This window comes from Diadema antillarum, unplaced genomic scaffold (genome assembly GCF_040938485.1).
Source record: "Diadema antillarum isolate AM-2024a unplaced genomic scaffold, OU_Dant_1.0 seq00000498_RagTag, whole genome shotgun sequence".
Taxonomy (NCBI): Eukaryota; Metazoa; Echinodermata; class Echinoidea; order Diadematoida; family Diadematidae; genus Diadema; species Diadema antillarum.
Window position 1 is genome coordinate 261245 of NW_027271457.1, and position 12066 is coordinate 273310.

The 12066-nt window shown below is 39.2% G+C and overlaps 1 protein-coding gene across 1 annotated transcript; it reads right to left on the minus strand.

Annotated features, from left to right (window-relative positions):
• Positions 1–2959: 2959 nt before the first annotated feature.
• On the minus strand, positions 2960–3460 carry LOC139733839 (toll-like receptor 2 type-2). Its single transcript, XM_071644645.1, has one exon. It carries the CDS (start codon positions 3458–3460, stop codon positions 2960–2962), a length of 501 nt encoding a protein of 166 aa, XP_071500746.1.
• Between the last annotated feature and the right edge of the window lie 8606 nt (positions 3461–12066).

A 12066-nucleotide genomic window follows, 5' to 3' on the forward strand; every position in this document is an offset into this window, starting at 1 on the left:
AAGAAAACTCCCTGGGTCAATGATGAATATATCAAGCTCTCTCACGAGCGGGATAGACTGAAAAAGCTTGTAGACTCTGGAAACAATCCTGCTCAATGGGCGCAGTGTAAACAGATACGAAATCATGTAAATAATTTAGGGAAGATACTCAAGAAAGAATACTATCATACAAGTATTGTTGAAAACCGTAGAAACTCCAAAGAATTATGGAAAATTCTCAAAACTGTAACACCCTGTAAGAAATTAAATAGGAAGGTGAATTCTTTAAAGGGGATGGCTAGTAGCTGATCAGTGGGAATCAGTGGGGATGCTGGAGGATGATTGTTCCAATCCTTGTGGGATTCATTTAAGAGTACATTATATATCTATTGTTGTGTGAAAATTGTTTGCTTCAGAATGGTGTCATATTCAAGTAATGTGCAGTTTAATGTTTTCAGGTTAGCGTGCCTGGTCAGTGACGGAGCATTAATCTGCACATTACTTGAATATGAGACCGTTCTGAAGCAAATAATTTTAACACAACAGTAGATGTATAATGTACTCTTAAATGAACCCCACAAGGATTGGAACAATCATCCCCCAGCATTCCCACTGATTCCCATTGATCGGTTACTAGCCATCCCCTTTAATCATTGATGGTGCATCTGAGCTGGATGAAGGAAAGATAGCTGAAGAGTTCAATAAGTTCTTCATATCTGTCGGTGCAAGGTCAAGTTGTAAAGACAAAAATAGCATCGCAACATGTGATAAGCCCTATGAAAGAAATTATGTGAATTCAGTTTTTGCCTTTCATGAAGTTGATGAAGCATTTGTACAAAAGGAACTACAAAACTTACAAACGTCTAAATCAACCGGTCCTGATGGGATACATCCAAAACTGCTGAAGGCAGCTGCCTCTATCATTTCCAGCAATCTAGCTCACCTGTTTAATGTTTCAATGCGTACTGGGCTCATCCCTGAAGAATGGAAGAGAGCATGTGTCACCCCCATACACAAAGGGGGCAACGCAGACGATACAAATGATTACATACCCATATCAGTTATTTCTGTTGTAATGAAGGTCTTTGAAAGAGCCGTGCACCTCCATCTGACCGAGTATCTTGTGGCACATGAAATGCTGGCACCCGAACAATCAGGTTTTCGAAAAAAATCATAGTGCAGACACTGTTTTAGCTTTTCTTACTGATCTATTGTATAAGAACATGGATGAACGTTTACTTACTGGAGGGGTGTTTTTAGACTTCCGAAAAGCATTCGATTCGGTAAACCATGAAATACTCCTACAGAAAATGACAGCCTATGGAATAAAAGGGGTTAAACTCATATGGTTTACAAATTATCTCTCAAACCGCCAGCAAAAAACAACAGTTGGGGATTCTGCGTCAACTTGGGGTACAATACTGTCAGGGGTACCGCAGGGCTCAATCCTCGGACCCCTACTGTTCACCATAATGGTAAATGACTTACCCAGTGTCACCTTCAAGAGCAAGGTCATAATGTATGCTGACGACACTGTTTTAATATACAGTGCTAAGCATGTAGGCCTAGATGAACTTGAATTTCATCTAAATAAGGATTTTGATCTTGTTAACAACTTGGTACAAGAAAATGGCCTCACACTTAACCCTAGTAAGACACAATTTATGATTTTCGGAACGCCTCAAAAACTAGCTGCTATCCCAAATCTTGTCAACATAAAGCTGGAGAGTCACACACTCTCGCAAGTAAAGTCTTACAAATATCTTGGGGTACACTTAGACCCGGCTCTTAACTGGAAGGAACATGTATATTATACAAGTAAGAAAATAAGTTCCAGATTAAGTTTGATGAGTCGTCTGAGAAAATCCCTACCTCTGAATTCACTAAAACTTCTTGCAAACTCTTTAGTTCTTCCATTGTTTGACTACTGCAGCATCGCCTGGTCAAAATGTCCCTCTACTACGAAAGATATTATTGTGAGACAACACAAACGAATGGCCAGAATAGTCTTAGGGGTAGACACACGTACATCTACTGACTACGTACTAAGTCAACTAAACTGGACCACGATAGAGGATAGGTGGAAGCTTCAAAGGTGCAAACTGGTTTACAGGGCACTAAATGGGGACGCTCCAGAGTACCTGTCACTCTTGTTTCAGAAAGTTTGTAATACACACAACTACCAGACTAGATCAGCAGTCTCTGGCGGGCTAATAGTTACTAGAACTCGAACTAATGCTGGGTCTTTTTCATACACCGCAGCACTCGAATGGAATAGTTTACCAATAAACTTAAGGCATGCCCCAGCTAAACATTCGTTCTCAGCCCAATTTTGGAGGGCACTCCACTGTGCCCAAGTATAGTTCTGTTGTTGTTGTTTTTTTCTGTTTTTTTTCTTTCTTTCTGAGGTAGGGGAAATTTAAGGATATGAGGATGTAATGTGTTGCATAATATTTGTTAAATTTTGAGTTTAATATATATCAGTATAAAGTATACTAAGATATATACAGATTTGATACTGCAAATTTGATTTTGATGTTGGTATTGTATGATTATCATGTGTTTATTTGTATGTATGTGTTCATGCAGGGCCTCCAAGAACAACAGTGTTTAACCCACTGATGGAGCCACCCTGTGAAAATAAAACATATAAATAAATAAATAAATAAATAAACACACAAGCACACACACTTACTCATGAAGAATCAGCAAGCGGAACAAGAAAGTAGTGGCCTAAGTGATATTCTTTGTGCTTTTTTTTTCCTCCAGTTGTTACGTTTATTTTTTTTTTAAGTTTTAGGGGGCGGAGCAAGCGCATGAAACAAAACAAAACAAATTAAAAAATGATTGCGCGCGTGTGTGTGTATTGGGGAGGGGGGGGGGGGATTGAGTTGTAGCCTCATGGCCAGCCCTGCGCGTTATATAAACAAGTAACAGACCATGCCGTCTCAGATTTTTAGTAACTGAACAGAAACATCCGTTATGGGGGAACAAGTGGGTTACAATTTCTGTTGACGGTCATGTATTTTGCCAGCTTCTCCCAAAAGTAGCCCTGCCCTTCAGGATCTCGAGGCCACATGAGGTATGCCCGATTATCACTGAGGAAGAGACGAACTAGAAATGGCAGGTCGGCGTCCGGTATTTCTTCGAGAAACACAAGCACGATCTTTTCTACCTGTACCTCATTGACATGATCCAGGACGAGTCGAAATTTAAGAAGGAACAGGTGGTTTTTGAGAGAATTTGCGCTAATTAGAAACACCACCTTGAAGCTTCTTTCCACTAGATGACTGACGGAATCCAAGTAATACATCCCAAGCATTAGGGCCTCATCTCCAATGGCTAGCCGGTCATATTGAGGCAGATTCTCTTCCAGACCACGTCGGAAGATATCATCCGTCCACTCTTCGTCTTCATCGTGGGTAATGATGAACATATCATACTGGAAATCTGCCCGCTGCTGTCGAGCGACGATTTCCATATAACCTATGAAGTGAATCTTGCACAGAAAAAGCCCGTACCTGATTTTCCAGCGATTGTAGTAGATCAGGATCAGAGCAAGTGTAGTAAAAAAAAGCGCAGACTACTATCAACACGTAGAGCACAAACTGTGGACCACACTCGCTGACTGGATTAAAATTAATTAAAGGCTTTCCTGCAGCGGATTTGAATGATCCAGGATGAGCACATTCGGATGAGCTGGTATTTTCATCAAGCTTGATAGACCTCTCTGTGATCCATTTAGGTAACCAGTCAAGGGAACAATTGCAACTCCACGGATTGTCTCTCAGATTTATTTCCGAGAGAGTTTGCAGTATAGGCTCAAATATTGTGATGTCCAACGTGACCAGATAATTAGACGAAAGATCTAATCGGGTGAGATTCAAAATATTTCGAAAAAGATCGCCGTACAAGAACAGTAGATTATTTGAAGCTAATGACAATTCTCGCAGTTGAATGGTATCCTTTAGGAAATTTTCGGGAATAGAGCGAAGTCCGTTTTTTTCCAGACTGAGAATTTGTACACTGAAAAGCCCTTCAAGCAGCATTGTTGTTACGTCCAACTGGCTTCTATCTAGAGACAACTCTCGCAAATTGGTCAAGTTTCGAAACATAGGACCGGTTGGAGTTGACATGCGAGTACCGGCAAGTTTCAATTCACGTAATTCCTGCAGCCCTTCAAAGGAAGATATACCTTTACTGGAATCCCATAGAAAAGCAGATGATATGCCAGTATCCTGAAGGTTTATTATCTGGAGGAGTGGTGTGTCTTTTTGGAGAGTCTCAGGAAAAAACATGATTGGGTCGATGTCCTGAGCTTTACTTAAGTCTAAGATTTCCAGCGAGTGCACATTCAGTTGAAGTTTACTGGTAATGGTGCAGAAAGCCAAACACAGAGTATTCAATGACTGTAGATCCGAGAATGAAACATGCTTTAATGGGCTCAAAGGGCTGTGAGATAAATCTAAAATCTTCAAATTCTTTAGTCCATTAAATGCATGGGCCCCTACTCTAACGAAGTTATTCCCCCCGAGTTTAAGTGTTGTTAGATTCGTATTCCACAACCAGCTGTTCGTATTCACTACAGAAATGTTGTTTCTCTCTAAGGACAACACTTGTAGGGAGGACATACCGGAAAAGTGGCTAGGATCAATTGCTTTCAGGAAATTTTCCTTAAAGTTCAGTTCACAGACTCCTGTCAAATTTTCGAATGCTCTTGGGATAAGCTGTGTAAGTTTATTCAAGGCAAAGTTTAGAGTACGGAGATATTTTCCCTGTAATGCACTCATTAGTCCAGGTCGTAAGGAAGTGATGCCTATATTTGTAATGTATAATGATGTTATTGTTGACGAAGACCGTACACCCTGGGAGAGGTGATAGAGCTCTTTCTCTGGTAACTCAATCCCGTCCATTTCAAGGCTTCGGACATTTAGGGATGAAATTGTAGCAGGGCTAACGAGTCTTATCGGGTTTGAGGACATATCGAGATACTCGACGCTGCATTGCATCACAAAAGACTTTTCCGAAAGCTCAGAAAAATTGTTATTTGAAAGTGTCACGAAGAGAAATGCCACGTCGTGGCAGTCTGTCCAGCTGACGTTCGTCAGTATGGACGTTGTGACCATGGCCCCAAAGAGATCATCCGAAACATGTGCAACATTAGTATAATTTAGCTGAATGCTCGTTAGGTCATTGCTGGCAAACATGCGCCTTTGAAGTACCGGGAGACGTGGATTTTTCGATAGATCAAGTACTCTCAGATGTGACAGCCCCAAGAACGTGCCGCTCTCTATGATCCCAATATCGTTGTAGGTAATCCTCAGCACTTTTAATTGTTTGTAGATAAAGAATGACGAGTTGTGCAAGGTGGTAATCCGGTTGAAACTCAGATCAAGCAACTCGGTGTTGTCGGGCAGATGACTTGGCACGGAAGACAGTCCTATTCTGATGCAGAATACCTGCCGGCTTTCAAGGATAATGCTACACTGCCTGGATGGATCTTCTGTAGACATCGTCTTCATTGTAGTCAAGAAGATGATTACGTGTATTGAAATGAGCAGGATGAGAGACGCGCTGTCATTCAAAGGCATATTTCTTGCTGACCTTGTCGTACTCTGTGCAAAAGAAAGCAAATAAAAAGGGGGTAAAACCAAATATGACAATGATTTTACTATACAAGGGTACTTGCGAGCCACCACTCTTTATCAAACTGTATATCTCCAATATTAAATTGCAAAATCCATCTTATTCTAAATACATATCTGACGCACGTTCAAAAGAAAAGCTGATTCGAATCGCTGTTTTTAGACCACCACCTTAATTTTTGCCTTCTTACAATGTTAAAAGATTCTCCCAAACTATTGACCCTAACTAAATTTATGTATGGAAATAAGTAAACTTATATAAGCATTGCTGAGGTTTTCCTCACAATTCAGATACCGAATTACATGCCACAACAAACAAGTCCAGTACCCATCCCTAGGGTCAAAATGGAAATGTTTATCTCAATGTAAACTTTACATGTAATTTTGCCTCTACGCAAGCAATAGCCAATAACCATACTGTGCATGTTTAACACCTAAATATATCAAATTCACCATAATTCAAAGATTGCCTAAGTAAATGGAAGGGAAGTTCAACCAAAACATAGAACCTCAAATGCTGTCTTCATGTGACGATTGCATTTTCCTGAAAATCAACCGAAAATGCATAAATTATGCAAGAGTAATGCTGTCAAAGAATAATCTGTATTACTTTTCTTTCTTCATCAGTGGAAACCATGGCACTAAGACATGTTGGTTGAACGTGATTACTCTTTGATTTGAAATAATTGATATTGATTTAGACTGTTTGGCATGGTTGCTACACAAGTTCAAATGAACTCCTAACAATCTTGTCTTCTTCCAAATTTTTTTTCTCGCTTAACTGCAGGCACCGTCATTATTTATGCTGTCCATATGACGGTGGTTTTCGTGATTTCACAGTCTCCTTCTTTTTTTAATCGTTTCAGTTTGTTGTGTGTGTTTGTGCACGCAAGCTTGTCCAAGTGCACTTGCGTGCTTGCAGTGTGTGTGTGCGCGAGATTTCTGGAGACCACAACCACCTACTTCTTTGTAGATTCCATTGCCCACGATCTTAATAATGGAATATAAATTTGAGGAACTTTTGACTGATTTGTATTTAATTTGCGTTATGTAATATTATTTTATAGAAAGTCTTTATAATTATACTCGATTTACAAAGTATGTGATACTTTTCATTAATATTTATGAATAGGCCTGTACTGCACGTGTATGTTGCAAATACAACACTGTATAATTTCTGCCTAGACTTAATAGCTGATGATGTGGCAAGCATCAATTTTACTTGCCCTCGAGATATGAATATCGTTTATTAGAATTCGCACTTTCCCTAGAGATTAATTTCATGAGAACGACTACTCGGTCATTACCTCAATTATGCATTGCTTCAAAGGAAGAAAGTTCAATCTGTAATGTTGCTCCAATTTGCTAAAATGAATGTTGATTCCAGAGTAACTATTTTTATCTTCAAAAATCATATTATGAATATACTACTAAATGTATTAATATAGATCGAACTATCGACTCTTCCCTCTCAGTCATGGTGTGTTAAGGGAAGACGTAGCTCTTATCATGCTTAACTGACGAATTTTGCTCTAAAGTGTGTATAAGAAAATGTGTAAAATAACGGTACAATAATTAGATTTCAGTTTGATGACGACGGAAATGCGAAATATTGCCAACGAATTAAATGAATAAAACAACGATCATTTAATCTCAGATCATGCCCGAAGATGGTTTCCTACGTATTAATTGAGTATATGAATATAAGAACGACCCAAGTCCAATTTTAGGCCAAATTCAGTTTGACATGGGAAATTGTAGCTTATGCATGGACTCATCTTGTGTGCAAATGATAAATCCTAATTACCCCCGGAAGTGCCTGAAATGAATGAGTTAAATCTTATATTAATGTAAGAAAGAAGGACTTGGGTCATTCTTACATTCATATAATAGCGCCCTCTCTCATCCTTCTCCCATCTCTATAGCAGAATATCATGTATATGAATCAAAGAACGACCCAAGTCCATATGAATCAAAGAACGACCCAAGTCCACCACACAAAATGGCCTCTCCACAATTAATGTAAATGTTAATTGTCATAATGTTCTAATTTGTACATAATATAATATGTGTTCTAATTTGTATATACAATGTTGCTTTCCCACCACAGTTAAATGGAATATTATTGGACAAATAAAAAAAATATGAAGTTTTTTTTTAGTTTACTCGAAATGATCTTCCATGGACTTGGGTCGTTCTTATATTCATATACTCAATTTATCTATTTGTTGGTAATCGATAATCGGTTATTGACAAATCAAAGCAGCATCCACCGGTCTTCTGCGCTGAAGTGAATCGCAGGAACCTTGCCAAAAAAATGTGATTGCTAGCGCAAGATTGATCATCACGTGCCGTTCTACGTACGCACTACTAAGTGTGGAGAATACATCGTCCGGGATAAAAGTTGTTCGCGTACTATCAAAGTTATGGCTTGGTATATACTTTGATCGCAAAGTATTCCAGAACAGCTCATTTTCATAGTAAATCGCGTCAGCCAACCAAATTTCTTGGTAGTTTGTCTCGATATATTGCAAGTAGTGGAAGATAAGTTTTGAGCCATTTTGATAACTGGTTTTGGTGCTAAAATTTGGCACAGTGGTCAATGTTTACTACAAAAGTATTAATTGTGCAAGACATTTATTTAATCTGTATCGATAAATGTGTTGCCTTGGCACAAACATTTCTATAATAAATTATAAACCCAATAAAGTCTTGCCCTTTGAACGCCCCTCTCGGTTTCTGAGCTTTTGAGTTTGAATTTAGGACATATTATGACCTTATATGTATACGTGCCAGACAACTTTTTGTGAGTGTAGAAAAAGTGTTGCCATGGTGTTGTCATGGCAACAATAATTCAATCCAAATCATACAAAATTTTATAGCCAAACAACTTTGAAACTACTCATTCATGTTTGAAGCGATCCAAACAAGATTAGCACAAGTGCAAGAAAATACTCTATGTTTATAGAGTCGAACAACCTTCTGCATCTTTCTTCAGAATTTAGTTGGCTCGTTCTGAAAAGAGCCCGTGGGTGTTTGCCACTCTTATAAAGGGTATAGGTCTCCTGCAACTTGCAGGTAGAAGTGGAAGAAAAACCGAATCTCCCCTGAACCCCTGTGAACATCGGTAACACATGAATTCTGCGAGGTAGTCGGCTACCATGTCCCTCTTTGTGGGTAGTCGCCATGCCTTCAATTTATCCTTAGCACTGGACCACATGACCTCTACCCTTTTCGTTGTCACGCCAGTGTGTGGACGCACAAAGGGGATGGCGTGGTTAACCGTGCCGTGATGGTAGCCCACATGTGGAAGGAGGTTAAACTGTATTGCCTACATGTCGGTCCTCACGGTTGAAGCTATTGCAAGACGGTGTGGCTACATCCCGTCTCAACACCCTCATCAAGATATCCTCTTCTCTTATTTCCTCTCAAATTCGATAAAACAGTTGACTCGTCGATCACAGTGACGACGCTATGGCCACGTAATACGTTCTAGGTTGCTTAGGAAGTATTCTACCGCGATGTCCCTTGTTAACTGTCTCCAGTCCTTGATAGTGCGCATGGATCGAGACTCCTAGCTTCCTCGTTAGATTGGCCGGACATATGACCCTCGACGACCAGACGCTTGATGGCCAGTTGTAAGAGGCCGAGGATCTGTCATAATTCCACGTGGGAACTCACGGAAAACTAAAACAAATCAAATAAAAAACATCCCTTTCCTGCTGACTAGTTCGCGCCGGCGGCTGTCGGACATTTCCAAATCACCTTGCCAATGGCGACGTTCCTGGCTTGTTGTCTGCACTCGTTCGCAATGAAACCTTGCGACGATCTCTGTAAGCGAAATCAGGTCAAACACAGCTTGATCTGGTACGGCGCGCGGAACATCTTCTTGTGCAGCTGCTTTACTTGACTCGCTTGAGCAGAACAGATGGCAGAGGATTCCGAATCTCTGCTTTGTATAATAGAAGCTAAAAGATATTTCATCTCAGAAAATGACAGTATACTTGCCTTTGTAATGATAAACAACAAAACAAACTAAATGCAATCAATAAGTAATAAAATGAATTGCAACATTCCCAGACGGTCAATTGCTTTGATCCAGAGCCATCTGTCACCCGAACATCAATTATTCGGAATTAGTATCTCGAATTTCTTCATCTGTCATAAGACTCTTTGCTTTCTCTGTGATCTTCTTCTCATTCTTTTTTTCTAATATCTCACCACACATACGCTCACATGAAGTGACTGAAAGGCAAATGTCGCATATACACGCCTACTGTATATGGACCGTTGATTAGTTTCGGAAGACAGACATAGAGAATTCAGTACCATGCATTATTGTTTAGTTGATCGCTATATCAGTTCTTGTCATTTTTCTTCTGTTAATACTTCTTTTTTTTTCTTTTAGTATGAATTGCAAGGTTTGTCATCTGTCTTTAACCACTGAAGTCTTTGTGTGAAAATTTCGTTCAATATGGTTTAACGAACAAACAATTCATATTAATAGTTTCCTTTGCTGAGACACTGATAACCCCTATCTATAAACAACACGGTACTCATTAGTAACTGCTCACTTTTTATTGAAATGTTATCCACATTCCAATATTAAAGCTTAAATTCAACGTATAATATACATTATTATTTCTCATATACTTCCCTGTAATAAACAGAATTGGCAACGAAAAACGTAACCAAAAATAACAAACACTCAAGGATACGAGAAGATGGAGGTCATGCCAAGGAGGTACAATGTACTCTGTATTCGGCAAGATGAAGTTCAATTTATCTAAAACGAAACGTTAGTATAATATTAACATATCGTATGAAAGGAAAGGGATGAAAGGGGCTTAGTGAAAAAAAGTGCATTCCAGACATCAGCAATCGCAAATTATAAGAATACCTAGGACCAGAACCTGCGTTGCCAGCAGAATTGTTTGTTCATTTAGTTGTTTGTTTGATTTACTTTCTTTAACATAATTTTATACATGAGACACAATTCTTTTTAGTAGTGAGGGAGAAAGAAAAAAAAATCAATGAACATTTTTTTACCGTTGAGATCGGGATGAATATCGAAATCAGAGAGAAACATAATTATTATGTTTCTTTTTTATTTTTTCCTATGATCTCCAGCTACAGCGTGTGGACAATGCATGAAGTATCGTGCTTAAATATTATATTTAATATATAATATATATAATATAATATACATCAAGCTAATAGTGGTAGTAGCTGTAGGGATTGTTTCTCCGATCATGCTCTGAATATCAAACCAACTGCAGCGCATGAAGTCCGAACATTACTTGTATCTGAATGTAGAGAAACAACGTTGTTATAACATTATCTCTGATAGGTTGATGAGAGATGAAGCAGATTTTATTGCAATGGATAATTATCCAGTATTTTCGATCTGGAAGAGTCGACGAGGAAAGTCCCAAATCCATAGAAAATAGAAGAAGCATCTAACATTTGGATCCCCCCCCCCCCCCTAAGCGGTGAGCCCAACGCCATTGCTCCAAATACCGACTTTGCCAGCAACCATGTACTAACTTAGCTCTGCCTTTGCATAATCCGTTATTTTATAAATCCCAGGTTTTCCTTTAATCTGTACCCAACTATCCCAACAGTAATACGCCTGCACTAGACTGAGTCGCTTTCTGTTTCCTTTCAAATAACTCATCTCCCACAAGGAATGATTCTATTCTGAAGAATAACAGGAAGCTTATTCTCCCTTACTCGAGTTTTGAGCAGCATCGGGTATTTTGCTCAATAGACGTAAATTGGCAGTGGCAGTTCAATTAACTGTGTTCACATGGACTTAAAGGAATACTTGGCTCCAAATTAAAGAGCTCAAGGTCCAGACGTGAGTACCTTCCTGCCGGTGACTGTCCCTCAGCTAAAGTGACAGCAGTAGATCCCTTCATACTCCCGACTCTTCCAAGAAAATGTCGTAAATGTTAAGATACATATTTTGTCCTTGGATACTAGGTTGTAGAAAAGAAGCCTCAACAATAACCATACAAGATGGGTCACTAATATGGTAACCTCGTCCACCGTAAATTACAGGCACTCCCAGTTCCTGTCAACATGTAATGTAATCTACATGATAAAGTAACAAAATTAATGGAAATAAACAATTTATAGCGTGTTTTCTTTTTAAAGTTAAGAACAATGTTTGAGGTTTCAATGCAGGAAATCTATTCATCTTGGCTGTGATAAACCACTTAGGATGGCAGTGTATTAGGCCTATTTGCTGTGGAACCATGTTGTGTTAACTCGGACGCTACCTTGGTAGCAGAGAGGTTAGCGGACCAAATCTCAAATCCATTCCTGAGGTACAGTTTGTGATAGATGTGCGAGATATCGATTATGACATTGAAATCAAAGTCAAATACTATACCCATATTTTTTTTTGAGCGGGGGGGGGGGGGGGATTTGTGGTGAG

Bases quoted from the DNA above. Each gene is read 5' to 3' on its own strand.
- LOC139733839 (XM_071644645.1), bottom strand. From the start codon at position 3,460: ATGGAAATCGTCGCTCGACAGCAGCGGGCAGATTTCCAGTATGATATG.